At 46.9% G+C, this 21,238-nt stretch overlaps 2 protein-coding genes across 3 annotated transcripts in view; both read right to left on the reverse strand.

The window, feature by feature from the left end:
• Positions 1 to 21,238, reverse strand: part of LOC144890870 (uncharacterized) — a 946,020-nt gene that overhangs the window by 482,202 nt on the left and 442,580 nt on the right. The gene's annotated exons all lie outside the window — the stretch shown is intronic.
• LOC137433038 (protein FAM3B) overlaps positions 1,954 to 21,238 on the reverse strand; it is a 72,764-nt gene continuing 53,479 nt past the window's right edge. For both annotated transcript variants that reach the window (XM_068125459.2, XM_068125449.2), the window contains 2 exons: positions 3,529 to 3,655; positions 1,954 to 3,388 (listed from right to left, as the gene is read on the reverse strand). In XM_068125459.2, coding sequence (XP_067981560.2) covers positions 3,308 to 3,388; positions 3,529 to 3,655 — 208 coding nt within the window. In that variant the 3' untranslated portion in view covers positions 1,954 to 3,307. The remainder of the gene's footprint in view (positions 3,389 to 3,528; positions 3,656 to 21,238) is intronic.

Raw genomic sequence — 21,238 nt, forward strand, 5'->3', positions numbered from 1 at the left:
GGCTTTCACGACATAATTTCAAATGCTCTACACATTTGATAGCCTCTCCACATCCCTACATCGCCTCTGTTCCCAGGTCAACACAGCACGATATTCCTTCAGTTTTTTCCCATGCACTGCCAAACTGTGGAATTCCCTCCCTGCAACATGTTCTCCAGCAACATGCAACCTTTCCCAGTTAAATATGTGAATAGGTATCACATTTCCCAGTGATTCTCCTTCCCACAATTTATTTTTAGCCCCCACCTTGGAGTGGCCTTTTGGCCTTGTGAAGGGTGAACCCACCATAAAAAGCTACAGACAATTAAAGACCTTGTAGACTGTGACGAGCTTTGATTTTCCACGGAAATACTTGGATTAACAGAGGATATCCAGTCTGTGGCTGGCTTTGGAGGCCAGCTTTGTGATTTGGTCGGCCCATGAAATGATATGTTCCACTTAATAGACTAGTGTCTAGTTATTTCCAGATCAATAAAGAGATGCAACTGCTGTCTGCAATGCAGAAGTATGGGGGGGGGGGGGGGTCATTACAACTCAATATGGAGTCATCTGCAAAAAGGAAGTGTTTCCAAAGCATCGGAAAGGTCATTGATATCGATGAGGAACTAGATTGCTCTCATGAATATATTGGGTTAATAACATTGTGTCGCTGCAACGCTTGGAATTTGCTTTCTTGATAAATAGTAAACAAAGCATGTTATTTAGTTTTTATGATTGTAAGTTTGAAGTTTGTATTAAAATATGTACTTTAGTTATTGCACAGACATAAGTGTAGGGCTGTAGGGCTGTGCAGGTTTAAGGAAGCGTCGGCAGGTGATTTTAGTTATTTGAATCATTTTCCCCACTTTAAATTTACAGTCATGACAAGGAGATCATCGAGGATTGGAGATGCTTGAAAGATTATCATTGGCCATTGGCAATGTTGCATGTCCTCGCTATTGGTTGGGACTGCACTTGTGGGAGGGGCGTGATTGGCTGAGGAAGCAACGGTGATAGCATGCTGTTCGCAATCAAGCTCGAGTAGACGATGTACCTTCTTTCTTTTTTTTGTATACAAGATCGAGGCTCGTGTAAGAGCTAACATTGATCACAAAAAAACAAAGGGACAAATAAAACATATAATAAAGGGAGCGGGAGACAATATGGGGAGAGAGAGGGAAGGGCACAAGTACAACATTTGAGAGCAGGGACATCGGGAGATCTGTGGGAGGGAGAGGGCTTGGGGGGAGGAGGCATGGGGAGGGGGTGGGGAGGGGGTGGGAGAGGTATAAAACACATGGACACTGCTAGGACTTCCAGGAAGGAAGTTGGTATTTCAAAAAAGTGAATCTGGGGCGAAATTAGTGAAATTGATTAGAAAAGATCAAGGTTTTGGATGGGGGAAGACAAGACATGGTGGTGAACAGCTGTTTTAAACATCTGGAGAGAGGAGTGGGATTGAAGAGAGTGAGGGAGTTTGTTCCATAGGCGGGAGAAAAGAGGAATGAAAGAGTGAAGATGAGCAGAGAGTCTTGATGTTGGCAGTTTCACCAAGAGGTCCAACTGCTGGCAGATGTTGTGCGACCTGTAGGAATATTTGGGGGACAGCGCACAGACAGACCTGGGGTAGCTGGGCCGGATAGGAGTCGGTAGGAGACAGAAAGACCACCAACCTGCCTGCGGTGAGTGAGTGAAAGGCCCAAATTTTGGGCCATCGCAAAGGCGTGTGATCAAAACAAGGTTTGTATATATTAGTGATAAGGAGTAGTATATCATCTTGGGGGAGGTCGACGGTGTAACGGGGCCCAGAGAGTGAAGTGAGAGGAGTGGTGATGTGAGTATGCTTGTTATATTCTTGAACACTCAGTGAAAAAACCCCCAAAAAAACATGTATCCATGGCCTCGCATCTGCTATTTTCAGAGGAGAATACATTAAAACAGTTGCACAATCGGTTAAAGACAAATCTCTTCGACTATATTTCCGATTTTTTATTCCCGCAATAAACTCATGACAATGCTTTAAAATTATTCATGGAGTGAAACCATTTATAAACTGTACAAATATCCTCTGATATATCACAAGTACCACATACAGTAGCAATTATAATCACAATAAAACCACATTCAGTATTAGGAAACCTTAACTAAAAGCCCAGATTCATCAAACAAATTCATCAAATTCATCATCAAATCATCATCAGATTCATCAAAGCCTGTCTTCTACCGACTCCTCTCCGGCCTTGCTCCCCCAGCTCTCTCTGTGCTCTGTCCCCCCAATATTCCTTCAGGTCGCACAAGATATGCCTGCAACCCTCTTATGGTTAAACTGCCAAAGTCTAGGCTCTCTGCTCACCTTCACTCTTTCATTCCCCTTTTCTCCCGCCTCTGGAACAAACTCCCCCACTCCCTTCAATCCCACTCCTCCCTCCAGGTCTTTAAAACAGCTGTTCACCACCATCTCTTATCTTCCCCCATCGAAAACCTTGATCTTTTCTACCCCCGCTAATTCACCCCAGAGTCCTTGCAGTGTTCATATGTTTTAATCCTCTCCCACCTCCCCCCAAGTCCTCCCGATGTCCCTGCTCTCAAATGTTGTGTTTGTGTCCTTCCCCCTCTTCCCCCTCTCTTTTGTGTCCTTCCCCCTCTCTCCCCATCTTGTCTGCCGCTCCCCTTGTTTTTTGTGTTTTGTGTGTCGGTTTGTCTTTTTGTGTGATTAATGTTAGCTCTTTCACGAGCCTCGATCTTGTATACAAAAAAATAAGAAAAAAAAAAAAAAAGTATTTGAGCTTCAAGGAAAATGGTATGAATGACTCGTCGTCTATATGTGCTCCAGTGCCGTATAAAACAGCTGTGATTTCCCCCATTCCACTCTGCATCCAGCTTTGCTTATCTAACGCTGAATAGGTATCTTTCACCATGTCAGCTCTAGAGTCTAGACAGAGTTTCCTTCTGCCGAAGCAGTTTTCCGGACCAGGATTACAATCCTGGACGGGTGTCCACTCCGATACACAGGAAGTTAGAGCAGGAATTTGGAATTTGGCCAGGGTGCTGGCGACAGCTCGCCAACTCTTCATGAAGGACACAGTGGGATGTTTAACATCCACCAACTAATGCTGGCAGACGTTTAAGGCCCGTCCTCCGAGAAAACACTAAAATGACAATTCATAGCTGGGCGGACATTCTAATCGAGGTGAGTGTGCGTACATCTAGGCCATGCTGCCAGCTCAGTTATCTTTACTTTTTACGTTATGAAATATAATTTTAAAATGCTGATCACCCCAACTTTGTTCTAAGCACTTGCATTAATATTGGTAGTCGATACATCATATTACTTTCGCAGGCATCCATCCACGACCGCTTGCATTGGCCAATTGCCCACGGTGTGCTGCGTTTTTCCATAGTGGATAATCTAGTGGAAAAATGAAAATATTATGGGATATGAGAAAGCAGGATGGGGAACAAAGTAAATCAGTTGTAATCATGACTTTTATTGAAGTGACTATATACAATAACTTTGACTATATACAATAGGCCTCACTCAATATTCACCTGCTCATAATGGCCACCTATATCATGTCCTTTGCCAATCGCCAGTACCCAGCTGTCCCTGAACCTTAATTCTGATATTTCTTTACTTCCCATCTCTGTTAGTAGTGTCTTTGCTTCTTGGCTCAGCCTGCAGTTAAAGGAACACACACACACACACACACCTTAAAATGTGTAGCATCCGGGAGAACATGACAATTCAAGAAAGATGCAGACATGCCGCTGGAGATTAAGGAGTAAAAGTGGGGAATAAGTAAATAATTATGCAAGTGCAAATCCTTCCTTCCCTCAAAAATGTAAAAAAAACCTTTTTAAAAACTGAACAACTATTTTTATTATTTTTTTTTTTTTTCTATACTGAATCGAGGCTCGTGAAAGAGCTGACAACCGCGAGGGAAAGACAGCACAGGGGGACCGCGAGGGCAAGACAAAGACAGCACAGGGGGACCACGAGGGAAAGACAAAGACAGCACATGGGGACCGCGAGGGCAAGACAAAGACAGCACATAGGGACCACGAGGAAAAGACAAAGACAGCACAGGGTGACCACGAGGGAAAGACAAAGACAGCACATGGGGACCGCGAGGGCAAGACAAAGACAACACATGGGGACCACGAGGGAAAGACAAAGACAGCACAGGGGGACCACGAGGGAAAGACAGTACAGGGGACCACGAGGGAAAGACAAAGACAGCACAGGGGGACCACGAGGGAAAGACAGCACAGGGGGACCGCGAGGGAAAGACAAAGACAGCACATGGGGACCGCGAGGGCAAGACAAAGACAACACATGGGGACCACGAGGGAAAGACAAAGACAGCACAGGGGGACCACGAGGGAAAGACAGTACAGGGGGACCACGAGGGAAAGAGAAAGACAGCACATGGGGACCGCGGGGGCAAGACAAAGACAGCACATGGGGACCACGAGGAAAAGACAAAGACAGCACAGGGGGACCACGACGGAAAGACAAAGACAGCACATGGGGACCACGAGGGAAAGACAAAGACAGCACATGGGGACCACGAGGGAAAGACAGCACAGGGGGACCACGAGGGAAAGACAAAGACAGCACATGGGGACCGCGAGGGAAAGACAGTACAGGGGGACCACGAGGGAAAGAGAAAGACAGCACATGGGGACCACGAGGGAAAGACAAACACAGCACAGGGGGACCACGAGGGAAAGACAAAGACAGCACATGGGGACCACGAGGGAAAGACAGTACAGGGGGACCACGAGGGAAAGACAAAGACAGCACATGGGGACCGCGAGGGAAAGACAGTACAAGGGGACCACGAGGGAAAGACAAAGACAGCACATGGGGACCGCGAGGGAAAGACAGCACATGGGGACCACGAGGGAAAGACAGCACAGGGGGACCACGAGGGAAAGACAAAGACAGCACATGGGGACCGTGAGGGAAAGACATAGACAGCACATGGGGACCGCGAGGGAAAGACAAAGACAGCACATGGGGACCGCGAGGGAAAGACAGTACAGGGGGACCACGAGGAAAAGACAAAGACAGCACATGGGGACCACGAGGGAAAGACAAAGACAGCACAGGGGGACCACGAGGGAAAGACAAAGGCAGCACAGGGGGACCACGAGGGAAAGACAAAGACAGCACAGGGGGACCACGAGGGAAAGACAAAGACAGCACATGGGGACCACGAGGGAAAGACAAAGACAGCACAGGGGGACCACGAGGGAAAGACAAAGACAGCACATGGGGACCACGAGGGAAAGACAAAGACAGCACAGGGGGACCACGAGGGAAAGACAAAGACAGCACATGGGGACCGCGAGGGAAAGACAGTACAGGGGGACCACGAGGGAAAGCAAAGACAGCACATGGGGACCGCGAGGGAAAGACAGCACATGGGGACCACGAGGGAAAGACAGCACAGGGGGACCACGAGGGAAAGACAGCACAGGGGGACCACGAGGGAAAGACAGCACATGGGGTCCACGAGGGAAAGACAAAGACAGCACATGGGGACCACGAGGGAAAGACAAAGACAGTACAGGGGGACCATGAGGGAAAGACAAAGACAGCACAGGGGGACCACGAGGGAAAGACAAAGACAGTACAGGGGGACCACAAGGGAAAGACAAAGACAGCACATGGGGACCACGAGGGAAAGACAAAGACAGTACAGGGGGACCACGAGGGAAAGACAAAGACAGCACATAGAGACCACGAGGGAAAGACAAAGACAGCACATGGGGACCACGAGGGAAAGACAAAGACAGCACATGGGGACCACGAGGGAAAGACAAAGACAGTACAGGGGGACCATGAGGGAAAGACAAAGACAGCACATGGGGACCACGAGGGAAAGACAAAGACAGCACATGGGGACCACGAGAGAAAGACAAAGACAGCACATGGGGACCACGAGGGAAAGACAGCACATGGCGACCACGAGGGAAAGACAGCACAGCATATTGATGTTTGTTTGTGGTCATGTTACAATGGATTAACGAATTTCAATTAATCCGTTCGAAGATCTCGCGAGATCTTTGTCGGGGAGGTCACGTCTTTTCGAAGCTGTCCACGCTCTCACGCTTTCGAAGTTAAGTAATTGTTCACAATTGTGTTTTTGTCGAAACTGTATTTATCTTTTGGTGTGTGTACCTATAGTGTGTCCCAAGGAAGATTCTCGGTGTTAATATTTCATACCTGTATAAAAAATCATCGGTTAATTCGTGTCGCGTCTTTTGAGGCCTTGTACCGTGTCCTACCTTGAGGCTTTGTTTTTCTCTCAGCGGTCCGTCGATTGTGCTCCAATTACTTTCGTTCTCTCAGTTTTCCCAGTCTTTTCACCCCATACTTCCTTGTTTAAAATCTCAACTCAAAAAAAAACAAACCAAAAAAACATTTCCTTCTCTGTTCTTTTTCGTTGTTCTTATTCGTTTATTCGTTGTTCTTATTCGTTTATTCGTTGTTCTTATTCGTTCGTTGGTTCTTCGACCACGTGTTTCACCCCCATTTCCCCAGATAGTTTTCACTGTTAAATTTTAAAATGTTTAAACTTTCCCCTGAAGTACTGTATTCTGTCGTATATTAAAACACCTTTTTCTTCTTCTTCTTTAAAAGGTTGCTTTCGACTTGCTCACCAAATCTATTCATTCCAAAAAAAAATTCCATCTCTTACAGTGCCTCTTTCATACATTCCCGAAACTCACCTGCACTCCACCCCCCCCCCCCCCCCCCCTCCAGCATCCTTAAACGTATTTTTGACTCAAAGGTCACAAGAAACTCATTTTGCAATAAATGTTCGTTTCCCATTAATCGTACACTTTCTAAAATCCAATCTCACCCCTCCCCTCCAAATCTTCCCCATCAACCCTCCCCTCCAAAACTTCCCCATCACCCCTCCCCTCCAAATCTCCCCCCTTGCCCCTCCCCTCCAAATCTTCCCCATTACCCATCTCTTTCAAATATTCCCCCTTGCCCCTCCCCTCCCAATCTTCCCCATCACCCATCTCTTTCAAATCTTCCCCCTTGCCCCTCCTCTCCAAATCCTCCCCATCACCCATCCCTTTCAAATCTTCCCCCTTGCCCCTCCCTTCCAAATCCTCCCCATCACCCATCCCTTTCAAATCTTCCCCCTTGCCCCTTCCCTCCTAAACTCCCCCCACAGCCCTCCTCTCCTAGACTCCACCTCACCCCTCCCTTCCTAGACTCCCCCTCACCCCTCCCCTCCAAATCTCCCCCATCTCCGATCCCTTTCAAATCCCCCCCTTGTCCCTTCCCTCCTAAACTCCCCCCTAACCCCTCCCTTCATAAACTCCCCCCTCGCCTCTCCCCTTCAATTCTCCCCACCCTCATTTCTTCTCCATTTCCCCCCTCTCACCCCTCTTCCTCAAAGCGTCCTCCCCACTTCTTCCCCCTTCCAACTCTCACCTCCATCTCCACCAACCCTCTGCCTCGCTCTTCCTCCTCCTCAAATAACACCTCACTGTGCCTCACCCAATCACCATCAAACCTTTTGTTCGCCCCATCCTTCCCTTTCTCCGAGCTATTCTTAAATCTCTGACACACCTTCAACAGCTCTCCCTACTTCTTCCTCCTCTTCCACATCTTACCCTACCCCTCTCTCCCCCTGCTCTGCATCTGATGCTCCCCCTTCCTCTTCATTAACGGTATGGACCTCAAATATCCGGGGCCTTCGCTCAAACTTGACTGATCTCTCCATACAGGTTGCTTCTGACAAACCAGATGTGATCTGCTTAACAGAAACTTTCCTCCTTCATGATGTCTCTGATTCCTTAGTATCTCTCCAGGGTTACTCCCTCCTCCGGTATGATAGACCTGAGCCTCGTCCTGGAGGTGGGGTTGCTATCTTTACCAAAAACTCTCTTCCTCACTCGCCCTGCACTGCCCTCTCTCCACCTCACCCCCAGGAATACCTCTGGCTACGGCTTCCCCTTTGCTCCCACCTTTTGTTCATATGTGTGTTGTACCGTCCACCAAAAGGTGATGACTCCATCTACATCTTGCTGTCTGATAATATGGACCAACTTCTATCTACTCATCCCAACTCTCTCTTCCTCATATGTGGTGATTTCAATTGTCACCATGCTAGTTGGCTGGGTGTGGGTACCACTCTCACCAGCCATGGCTCCTCAGCAAAGGACTTCTGCGACTCACTGGGACTGACACAATCTATCAATTTCCCGACCCGGATCTCAGTCAATGGAGCATCATCTCTTCTGGACTTGGCTATGACTAACTTCCCTGAAAATGTCTGCTGCTCTTCTTCTGCTCCAATCGCCTCATCTGATCATGTGCTTGTTAAAGTGGACATCTCTCTGACGATTCTCAGAGAGCCTCCTCAGCGTCGACGAGTCTGGCATTTCACTCAGGCCAACTGGCACGGTCTTCAAGCAGCCATCAATCATCTGGACTGGTCTCCCATCTATACCGCCTCTGACATCAGCTCATCTTGAGAATTCTTCCAAAGTAAATTGCTCTCTCTCATTCACAGACTTATCCCATCTCGTCTTCAGTTGTCATACCCTTCCTCCCGTCCATGGTACACGGAATCTTGTGGTGAGGCTGTTGCCCAGAAACAACTTGCCTTCGTCTCCTGGAAAGCAAATCCAACGGAAGGAAATCTCATTTCCTTTCACAAAGCCCGAAACAAGTTTGTGTCCACCATCAGGAGAGCCAGGAAACAATATCTCTCCGTTCTCAAGACCGAAATCTCTTATCTGTCTCCCTCTTCCAAATCCTGGTGGCGTCTGGTCAAATCTGTTTCTGGTGTTTGTTCCCCCTCCATCCCCTCCCTTACCTCAAATGGCTACACAGCTGACTCCGCACGTGAACAGCTGAATGCCTCAACTCTGTGTTTGCCTCAAAATCTTGTGTCCCAAACCCATCCCACTCTGTACCCACCGTACCCAGTCGTACCCAGCTGCTCCTGGACTCTTGTGTCCTTTCCTCCTGACAAGGTGGGAAAGTTTCTGTCAACCCTCGACTCTGATTCTGCAACTGGACCTGACGGCATCAGCCCACGGGTCCTAAAATCCTGTTCTTCCGCTCTTTCACTCCCTCTCTCTGTTCTCTTCACCCTCTCTTTTGCTCAAGGTCATCTGCCATCTGCTTGGAAATCAGCCAACATAACCGCTTTGCACAAAAAGGTGTAAAAACAGACACTAGCAACTACAGACCAATCAGCCTTCTCCCAATTATCAGCAAAGTCATGGAATCCATCATTGCTTCGGATATGAAATCTTTCCTCGTCTCCAATAGCTTGATCTCTGATCATCAATTTGGTTTCAGACCAGGTCACTCTACTCTGGACATGCTGCTACTGCTGTCTCAACAATGGATGGAGGTCCTCAATGCCAAACAGGAAATTAGAGCTGTCTCCATTGACATATCACGTGCCTTCGATACGGTCTGGCACCCCGCTCTGCTCACCAAACTCTCCTCCTTTCGTATCCATGGAAATCTCCACGCATGACTGGCAGACTTACTCTCTAGTCGTAGTCAACGTGTGGCCCTGAATGGGTTTCTCAAATCTCCTCTTCTTGTTCAGGCTGGAGTTCCCCAAGGCAGTGTTCTGGGCCCTGTGCTTTTTCTGGTCTTATTTTTTTTTTTTTTTTTTTTTTCTATACTGAATCGAGGCTCGTGAAAGAGCTGACAACCGCGAGGGAAAGACAAAGACAGTACATGGGGACCGCGAGGGAAAGACAGTACATGGGGACCGCGAGGGAAAGATGAAAACAGCACATGGGGACCGCGAGGGAAAGACAAAGACAGTACATGGGGACCGCGAGGGAAAGACAAAGACAGTACATGGGGACCGCGAGGGAAAGACAAAGACAGCACATGGGGACCGCGAGGCAAAGACAAAGACAGTACATGGGGACCGCGAGGGAAATACAAAGACAGTACATGGGGACCGCGAGGGAAAGACAGTACATGGGGACCACGAGGGAAAGACAAAGACAGTACATGGGGACCGCGAGGGAAAGACAAAAACAGCACATGGGGACCACGAGGGAAAGACAAAGACAGTACATGGGGACCGCGAGGGAAAGACAGTACATGGGGACCGCGAGGGAAAGACAGTACATGGGGACCGCGAGGGAAAGACAAAAACAGCACATGGGGACCGCGAGGGAAAGACAAAGACAGTACATGGGGACCGCGAGGGAAAGACAAAGACAGTACATGGGGACCGCGAGGGAAAGACAAAGACAGTACATGGGGACCGCGAGGGAAAGACAAAGACAGCACATAGGGACCGCGAGGAAAAGACAAAGACAGTACATGGGGACCGCGAGGGAAAGACAAAAACAGCACATGGGGACCGCGAGGGAAAGACAAAGACAGTACATGGGGACCGCGAGGGAAAGACAGTACATGGGGACCGCGAGGGAAAGACAGTACATGGGGACCGCGAGGGAAAGACAAAAACAGCACATGGGGACCACGAGGGAAAGACAAAGACAGCACATGGGGACCGCGAGGGAAAGACAAAGACAGCACATAGGGACCGCGAGGGAAAGACAAAGACAGTACATGGGGACCGCGAGGGAAAGACAAAAACAGCACATGGGGACCGCGAGGGAAAGACAAAGACAGTACATGGGGACCGCGAGGGAAAGACAAAGACAGCACATGGGGACCGCGAGGGAAAGACAAAGACAGCACATGGGGACCGCGAGGGAAAGACAGTACATGGGGACCGCGAGGGAAAGACAAAAACAGCACATGGGGACCGCGAGGGAAAGACAAAGACAGCACATAGGGACCGCGAGGGAAAGACAAAGACAGTACATGGGGACCGCGAGGGAAAGACAAAGACAGTACATGGGGACCGCGAGGGAAAGACAGTACATGGGGACCGCGAGGGAAAGACAAAAACAGCACATGGGGACCGCGAGGGAAAGACAAAGACAGTACATGGGGACCGCGAGGGAAAGACAAAGACAGTACATGGGGACCGCGAGGGAAAGACAAAGACAGCACATGGGGACCGCGAGGGAAAGACAAAGACAGTACATGGGGACCGCGAGGGAAAGACAAAGACAGTACATGGGGACCGCGAGGGAAAGACAGTACATGGGGACCGCGAGGGAAAGACAAAAACAGCACATGGGGACCGCGAGGGAAAGACAAAGACAGTACATGGGGACCGCGAGGGAAAGACAAAGACAGTACATGGGGACCGCGAGGGAAAGACAAAGACAGCACATGGGGACCGCGAGGGAAAGACAAAGACAGTACATGGGGACCGCGAGGGAAAGACAAAGACAGTACATGGGGACCGCGAGGGAAAGACAGTACATGGGGACCGCGAGGGATAGACAAAGACAGTACATGGGGACCGCGAGGGAAAGACAAAAACAGCACATGGGGACCACGAGGGAAAGACAAAGACAGTACATGGGGACCGCGAGGGAAAGACAGTACATGGGGACCGCGAGGGAAAGACAGTACATGGGGACCGCGAGGGAAAGACAAAAACAGCACATGGGGACCGCGAGGGAAAGACAAAGACAGCACATGGGGACCGCGAGGGAAAGACAAAGACAGTACATGGGGACCGCGAGGGAAAGACAAAGACAGCACATAGGGACCGCGAGGGAAAGACAAAGACAGTACATGGGGACCGCGAGGGAAAGACAAAGACAGTACATGGGGACCGCGAGGGAAAGACAAAGACAGTACATGGGGACCGCGAGGGAAAGACAAAGACAGCACATAGGGACCGCGAGGGAAAGACAAAGACAGTACATGGGGACCGCGAGGGAAAGACAAAGACAGTACATGGGGACCGCGAGGGAAAGACAAAAACAGCACATAGGGACCGCGAGGGAAAGACAAAGACAGCACATGGGGACCGCGAGGGAAAGACAAAGACAGTACATGGGGACCGCGAGGGAAAGACAAAGACAGCACATAGGGACCGCGAGGGAAAGACAAAAACAGCACATGGGGACCGCGAGGGAAAGACAAAGACCTCATCAAAGTCTTCATCAATGATCTCTCTTGACTCTCTTGAAAATCCTCTCTATCTCTTTGCTGATGACTCCACTCTCTGCCGCTCCATTCTGTTACATGCTCCTCCCCAACCCCCGGTCACGGTGAACCTCCGAGCCCCGAGAGGAGTCACGGCAGAAAAATGTGTTATTCTGTAAGTCAAAGATCAATGGTGAAGCCACACCAATTGTTACCAACAAACAAATATTGTATTAAGATCACACAAGAATAACAGTACAACAACAATAGTAATCAATTGTACAATCAATATATATTTCCTATGATGGTACCATCAGGTTCGTACAATATAACTCACTGTGCTCCAAGTGAACAAAAGAAGAACATTCCCCAATGTCTCTATTCCGGCATCAAGCCCAAGTCGATCCGCTCCAGCGATCGTCAGAACGATGTCCAATCGAGACCAGAATCCCGTTCGGATGACAGTCACAGTCACGCGGCCAAAGCTGCGCAAAGGTGCCCTCAAGGCGACGGGGAAATCCAAAGGCGCCCTCCAGGCGACTGGGAAATCACATCCTCAGGTCTGGACGTTTCACGGCTCCAAACCGGCGAACCGCAGATTTACCTTCAAAATCCACGTTGCACACACACCAGATAAACGTCTAGATGCAGTGAAAATGGTTGAAGCGAAGCGAAAAACCTTGCGCGATGCGCAAAGTGCACGACTCAAATTGGCCGACGGCCCGTTCTCAAGGCGTAACGGCACGACGATGATTCTCCTCGGAATCAACCGCCAAAACCTGACACGCAGGTTGATGTGTCACAGTGATAACAACTCTGTCGCAAGAATCCCTTTCCCGAGAAACCCGAAGTTCGCTAGTGACCTCCGTTCGTCAACGTTTGCTCCAGACCTCGAAGCAGCTAGGCTTCTTCCCCGACTCACTCGCTCCGCCTTCTCCTCCTCCTCTTCCTCTTCATCGTCGTCCGGTTCCGGTTTCATTTAAAACATTGACTTTTTTACCTTTTGAAAATAGTAACCTCTATCTCCCTCAAACGACAACAATAATAATACATGGAATCAAAAATATTTACAGTGGATGAAAACCACAACAACGGAAGTGACGAATCTATAACACTTCCCCCCCTCAAGAAAGAAAGTTTGAACATCGTGAAAACTTTCTTTGCAGGCAAAAGCTCTTTTAACAAACAAAAGTAAAACTCACACCCAAATCATCAATTCCCATGAGCAAAGATAATTAATATTTCCCAAAATAAAGCAACAAAACTTCCAAACAACCTGCAGAAATTTCCAAAGTTAGTTCACTCTGGACAAAGCATCAGCAACGACATTGTCCCTGCCCTTTACACGCTCAATTTCCAAGTTGAACTCCTGCAAAGCCAAACTCCATCTCATCAACCTCTGATTTTTATTTTTCATTTTTTGAATGAAGGTTAAGGGGTTGTGATAAAAAATCCAAAGCAAAGCAAATCTATAGCACTTTTTGAAGGAGGCTGAGCTGAGAGCCAGGTTTCATGGTGGTTGGGTGGTGAGGCCTGGAAGTATTCACTGCATGGACGCATTTAGGAACGTGGAGTTCACGGGTTAATCCGTGTAGGAATCTTGGCTCGGCTGCTCCTGAGCACTCAGTGCTTCCAACTCTTCTCTTGATCATAAAAATCATAATCACAGTTGAAGAGTCAGGTGCTGTAGTCACGTGAGTAGCGGTCCCCATCTCAGCTACCACCGTAATAGTCATCCCGTCGAGAGTTGCCAAAACTGCGCTGCTGCTGGGAGCCTCCGTAGTAATCACGATTGCGGCCGCCACTAAAACTACTACTCCCACCCCGGGAGCCATAGCCACCCCTGAAACTACCTCCACGTTTTCCTCCTCTGTAGCCCCCTCGACGCCCATGGCCTGCCTTCGCTACTGTTATGGTCCGACCATCCAAATCCTTGCCATTCAAATCCTTTTCTGCATCTTTGGCGTCCTTTGTGTTTTCAAACGTGACAAAGCCAAACCCTCTCGACTTTTGCGTCTCCCTGTCTTTTATCAGCAACACTTCCAAGAGTGGTCCATATTTGCCAAAGATAGAGTCCAGAACATCTTCACTTGTGTCAAAGTTCAGTCCACCTACAAAGAGCTTGCCAACATTGCCTCCATCCATGACTTGTTTGTGCTGACACTTAGTTTCAGCGTACTCGACAAGAAGTGCCTGTGCAAAGCGTGACGTCAGTACCTTCTCCTTCTCTTCAGAGCGCTTCCTACCCATAGCACGAGTCGCGGCACAGGATGGAAAGATACCCGGAATCTCCTGCTCTAATTGTGCAGTGTTATTTTCCATACTAGGCTTTTCAACAAACATCAGGTTACCAGAAACGTGACCACCGGCCAAATCATTCCCGATAACAAAAGATATTCCCTCTACAGGTAGAGTGGCTTGTAAACCTACGGTGACCGGCCCTGACACCAAATCAGACTTTAAATGGATGACATGAAGTGGAGCTTTATCATAGCCACCAACCCCCTGTAAAAGAACACTAACAGCAGTTGCCGCCTTCTCTGACAATGGCAAAATGCCTTCAAGCATCAAAGATTGATGTGCTCCTGTGTCCCTCAATACCCTAACATGTCTCTGGTTCGTTAAGTCTCCATCCAGTGACACAAACCCCTCTGAAATAAAAGGTTTGTAACCCTCTTGAACAAGGTCGTTCTGTGATGCGGTAAGTTTGGCATGGGAACCTTCACAAGGCACTGTCCTCCAAGGACGATTTCTCGCATTTGCCAATGCATTCGGAGTTGTACTAGTCTGACTCCGCTCCTGATTTTTCCTTTTCAGGGCATAACATTGGGACATCAAATGCCGAGGTTTCTTGCAAAAATCGCAAGAAGGCCCGGAGGAAAAACTCGAGGTCTGCCTCGGGCCACCCGGAAGATAAGTCTGTCTTGGAACTGTAGTCTTCTGATCCCTAAAAGTCGCGATATCAGATTTGTCCTCATAGTCATCTCTAGGCCGCCTCCATGAATATTTGTTCTCCGCACCTGATTTACCATAACTCCCCTGGCTAACTCTAGGCGGGAAGTTAGGTTTGTGGAACCCCATCCTGTGAGTCAAGGCATAGTCATCTGCCACGGTTGCTGCCTCATACAACTCTGGTACTTTCTTTTCATCCAGATGTACTTTAATGTCCGCGTAGACACACTGTTTGAATTCCTCCACCAAGATCAATTGTCGCAACAGTTTGAAGTCTTTCCCAATACCCTTCGAGTCACACCACCGATCAAACATGGTTTCCTTCATTCTGGCATACTCCACATGGGTCTCACTCTCCCTCTTCCTGGCATTCCTGAATTTTTGCCGGTAAGCTTCAGGGACCAATTCATAGGCTTTGAGAATAGCTTTCTTCACTTTCTCATAATCTGCACATTGGTCAATCGGTAAAGCCGAATAGATATCTTGAGCTTTACCCACCAAAACACTTTGCACTAACATAGTCCAGGACCCCACAGGCCATTTTAGCATTTGAGCCACTTTAGCATTTGCATCTCCATTTTCCGGAGCTCCACATTTTCTTTTTCCTCGGGTAACCAATCCAAGGCTACCTCTTTCCATGTTCCTTGTCCCACCAGAGATTCTACCACAAAATGGGTGCATCTCTGCTTTCTTCATATGAGCTCGGACCTCCAAGTTAAAATGTTTGGCCAATATCAAGAGTTCCGATCTTTTTAACGCTTGGAACTGTGCCTCATTAGGGGACGCCGCAAACTTTTCTGCGTCAAACACCATGGTGACTATTAGTTAGCACCTGTTAACCTTCACACAAAAATTTTCCAATTTTTTTGACCAATTTGGGAATGTTAGAAAAATTCCAAATTTGGGGAATTTTGGGAATGTTAGGGAATTCTATCCCGGACGAATGTTGGGGAATTTTATCCCGGAAGAGCCCCCAATTTCTGTTACGTGCTCCTCCCCAATCCCCGGTCACGGTGTACCTCCGAGCCCCGAGAGGAGTCACGGCAGAAAAATGTGTTATTCTGTATGTCAAAGATCAATGGTGAAGCCACACCAATTGTTACCAACAAACAAATATTGTATTAAGATCACACAAGAATAATAGTACAACAACAATAGTAATCAATTGTACAACCAATATACATTTCCTATGATGGTACCATCAGGTTCGTACAATATAACTCACTGTGCTCCAAGTGAGCGAAAAGAAGAACATTCCCCAATGTCTCTATTCAGGCATCAAGTCCAAGTCGATCCGCTCCAGCGATCGTCAGAATGATGTCCAATCGAGACCAGAATCCCGTTCGGATGACAGTCACAGTCACGTGGCCAAAGCTGCGCAAAGGTGCCCTCAAGGCGACGGGGAAATCCAAAGGCGCCCTCCAGGCGACTGGGAAATCACACCCTTGGGTATGGTCATTTCACGGCTCCAAACCGGCGAACCGCAGATTTACCTTCCAAATCCACGTTACACACACACACACACCAGATAAACGTCTGGATGCGGTGAAAATGGTTGAAGCGAAGCGAAAAACCTTGCGCGATGCGCAAAGCGCGCGAGTCAAATTGGCCGACGGCCCGTTCTCGAGGCGTAACGGCACGACGATGATTCTCCTCGGAATCCACCGCCAAAACCTGACACGCAGGTTGATCTGTCACAGCGATAACAACTCTGTCGCAAGAATCCCTTTCCCGGGAAACCCGAAGTTCGCTAGTGACCTCCGTTCGTCAACGTTTGCTCCAGACCTCGAAGCAGCTAGGCTTCTTCCCCGACTCACTCGCTCCGCCTTCTCCTCCTCCTCTTCCTCTTCATCGTCATCCGGTTCCGGTTTCATTTAAAACATTGACTTTTTTACCTTTTGAAAATAGTAACCTCTATCTCCCTTAAACGACAAAAAATAATAATACATGGAATCAAAAATATTTACAGTGGATGAAAACCACAACAACGGAAGTGACGATTCCGTAACAATTCCTCATCCCTCAGATCGGCAGTCTGCAGCCTCCTCACTCTCTGCAGACCTGGACAAAATCACAGACTGGGCAAACAAGTGTAACATGTTTTTCAATCTTGACAAATCTCACACTCTTACGATGTCTCTCCGAAAAGACTGACTGGACAACCCTCCCATCCACTTTCTGAATAATCCTCTCCAAGAAGTTCTGTCACTCAAGCTTTTGGGTCTCACTATCTGCCATGATCTTTCCTTGGAAAACCACATTTCAAATCTGGCCTCCAAAGCCAGTTGCCGACTGGGCATCCTCCATCGTGTGAAGTCCTTCCTTGGCACACCTGAGCTCCTCACCACATACAAGGCTTTCTTTCGCAGCTCAATGGAATACTGCTCTCCCCTCTGGGCTGGTGCTCCTGCCTCACACCTAGCTCGTCTTCTCGCTGTTGAAACCAAAGCGTTCAGAATCCTTGGAATCTCCCGCGATGAAGCTATCTCCGAGGGCCTTTCACTTACTCACCGAAGGCAGGTTGGTGGTCTTTCCGTCTTCTACCGACTCCTCTCCAGCCTTGCTCCCCCAGCTCTCTCTGGGCTCTGTCTCCAAAATATTCCTGCAGGTCGCACAACATCTGCCTGCAACCCTCTTATGGTTAAACTGCCAAAATCAAGACTCTCTGCTCACTTTCACTCCTTCATTCCTCTTTTGTCCCGCATCTGGAACAAACTCCCTCACTCTCTTCAATCCCACTCCTCCCTCCAGGTCTTTAAAACAGCTGTTCACCACCATCTCTTATATTCCCCCATCCAAAACCTTGATCTTTTCTACCCCCGCTAATTTCACCCCAAATCCACTTTTTTTAAATACCGACTTCTTTCCTGGAAGTCCTTGGTGTCTTTGTGTGTTATACTTCTCCCCCCCCCCCCCCCCCCTCCCACGCCTTCTCCCCCCAAGCCCTCTCCCTCCCACACATCTCCCAATGTCCCTGCTCTGAAATGTTGTGTTTGTGTGCTTCCCCTTCTCTCCCCATCTTGTCTACCGCTCCCCTTTTTATATACTTTGTTTGTCTGTTTGATTCGCTTGTGTAATAAATGTTAGCTCTTTCATGAGCCTCGATTCTGTATACAAAAAAAATCAAAAAAAATCCAACTACAGTGGATTCAGGGAATTCCCGGGAAGTTTTGTGATGCCAAAAAAATTATGGGTGCATGGGAAAACTTGGCAAAACTGCAAACGCCAACTTGCGACCCTGGTTATCCCTGCACAGAGAGCAGGATCTCCCAGGAAACCTTTTTATACTTACTCCATAGATTTAGCCATCTTTTAGTTAGTATTTAGTTAGGTGGAAATGGAAAGAAATCCATCCATCAGAAATGGAAAGCTCCGTTTTTTTTAGCATTTACGCAAAGGCAGAGACTAGGAGACCTCAGAGTGTGTTTCTTGGCATGGCCCATGCTTAATACGTATCCCAGACAGTTTGATAAAAAGAAAGAAGAGAGAGAGGGAGGGTAAGAAATTATTACTTGCAAAATCGAAGATTTTCAAGAATATTGGTTGGTTGCATTTGTTATTCTGTCTATCTGTCTGTCTGTTTGTTTGTCAACGGCCTACAGGTCACAATTCCAAATCGATCATCATGAAACTTCACCAAGTTGTAGAGGTCGTCACAATTGAGAAGCCTATTGATTTTGATATCAGAGATCAAAGGTCATCTGGAGGTCAAATGTCTATAATCGCCATTTTTAATCCGATTGACTTGAAAATTGAACAGCATTTGTATATTGAGTCACTAAATTGAGAAACGAACTATTTTTTGAGGTCAAAAGGTCAAAGGTCAACTCAAGGTCAAACTTCCAAAATCAGCAATTTTCATCTGAAACCCATCAATTTTCATCAGATTGACTTGGAAATTGAACAGCCTTTGCAAATTGAGTCACTAATTTGGGAAACCCACTATTTTTGAGGTCAAAAGGCCAAAGGTAAATTTAAGGTCAAACGTCCAAAATCATCAATTTTCATCTGAAAACCGTCAATTTTCATCTGATTGACTTGAAAATAGAACAGCATTTGCATAGTTCCTCACTGAATTGGGAAACGTACTATTTGAGGACAAAATGTCAAAGGTCAACTCAAGGTCAAACTTCCAAAATCATCAATTTTTATCTGAAAACTGCCAATTTTCATCTGATTGACTTGAAGATAGAACAGCATTTGCATAGTTCCTCACTGAATTGGCAAACGTACTATTTGAAGACAAAATGTCAAAGGTCAACTCAAGGTCGAACTTTCAAAATCATCAATTTTCATCTGAAAAACCATCAATTTTCATCCAATTGACTTGAAAATAGAACAGCATTTGTATATTGCGTCACTGAATTGGGAAACCAACTATCTTTGAGGTCAAAAGGTCAAAGGTCAACTATAGGTCAAACCTCTAAAATCATCAATTTTCATCTAAAAATCATCACCTTTCATCCTATTGCCCCGAGCTTTGATCAAGATCGTCAATTTTGATCTTGATGAAATGGACAATTTGCTGGATCAATTGCAACCTTTTTTCAGGGGTGAGAGGGGGAGGGATTTTGCAAGTATCGTGCTCTGCATGACGTCTTCTTTTTTTATTTTGATCTTCCTCTTTGTGTGTTGTTGTATATTATTTGCAATTCAGCATCAAAAAGGCTGTGATTAATATCTCATTAACAATCTCCTCGCTCCCTGAGTGTATAGCTAGGCCAGTATCTATACACCACTTAATTTTATTTTTCTCCATCAACAAATTTTTTTCTTTTTTTTTTCCAATTACACAAAGATTGGTATTCCCATCAACAAATTGACGGGTCTTATATTCTAGTATGTATGAAAGCACCATTACACTTAAAGTGGTTGATGTCATGGTGTCAAGCAAGGGAAAGACAATTTAGTTACAATATCTGCCACTTTTGAGGTTAAAAAGTGGAAAACGACACATTAAAAACATTTAGCACATCTGAAGATAAGAAAACAGTGATCCCATCAACTTTAATTTGAGGTTGAATGAATGAATGAATGATCGTATTAAGGCCATTAAGGTTATGACATTAAAAACCCACAAGTAAGAAGGTGCTTCATATTCAACATCAACCTTTGTTTCCTCCACAGCAAAGGTGGATGTAAGTTATGTTTTCATCCCTGTTTGTTTGTTTTCACTGCTTGACGTTTACAGGTGGTACATGCTTGGGAGCCTCGATGATATGCGTTTCAGTCTGCGCTGTCGCTGAAGATTCACCAACAAGGGATGAAACCGGTCTGACATCTACGAGGGTGTGCACAGCATTGGCATTCTCTTGTGTGCACTAAAAGTATGTGTAAATGTCGTTACAGCTGTGGAGGGACTCTGGAAAGAGTTTGAAAGAGCAAAAGGGCTCACCTTGTGTAGCCTTTCATGGTTGCATTTATGCAGCTTTCTTCAGCTAGAAGAGCATGGGAGAAGTCCATTTATTTATTTAATCCTAGCCACCTGGAGTAATTGATTAGGTGAGAACTGATTGGTTATTCCCTCCATTCACATGTGAGATGCGGGTGTGTCTTTGTCTTTCATAATATATATATATATATATATACAGACTTGGCATTTAATATGGAATATTTTTTTGTGGGGGGTGAACTTACTTTTCAAGATGACTTAGAACCAAAAGTTCATTGGAATTATGTTGAAATTATTCTAGATTTTGTTAATGTGACCTTTAAAAGAAACAAAAACCACATTTGACATTTCGAAGCAAATAAATTGATCCTTGAAAGTGATGTAAACGGATATCGAACTCAATTCATGGACAGTACTGTGTTAAACTTCTGTACGTTTTCCAGAAGTATCTCTTTATTTTGCACATTAGGCAATTTTTTTTTTAACAAAAACAAAAGTTAAATTACGACTCGGATTACGGACAGTAAAATTACAGTTCAGTACTTCGTCTAACCCCCACGAGCATTCAGGAGAGCACGTACACGTTGAGGCATGCTGTTCACGAGATTTGCCAAGGTTTGGACAGGAATCGCTTGCCATGCAGTGACAATAGCCTGCTGCAATTCACGCACAGAGCTGGGCTGCTGGTCCAAGTTGTCGATTTGACGCGTCAATTCTGCCCACAAGTTCTCTATTGGATTCATATCCGGGGACATGGCAGGCCACTCCATATGCTCTACACCACGGTCAGCAAGAAAGTGTTGGATCATGCGAGCACGATGAGGCCGTGCATTGTCATCTTGGAAGACAAAGTTTCCTCGAAAGGCTGCACGAGCAAATGG

This window comes from Myxine glutinosa, chromosome 1, assembly GCF_964187855.1.
Source record: "Myxine glutinosa chromosome 1, kmMyxGlut1.1, whole genome shotgun sequence".
Taxonomy (NCBI): Eukaryota; Metazoa; Chordata; class Myxini; order Myxiniformes; family Myxinidae; genus Myxine; species Myxine glutinosa.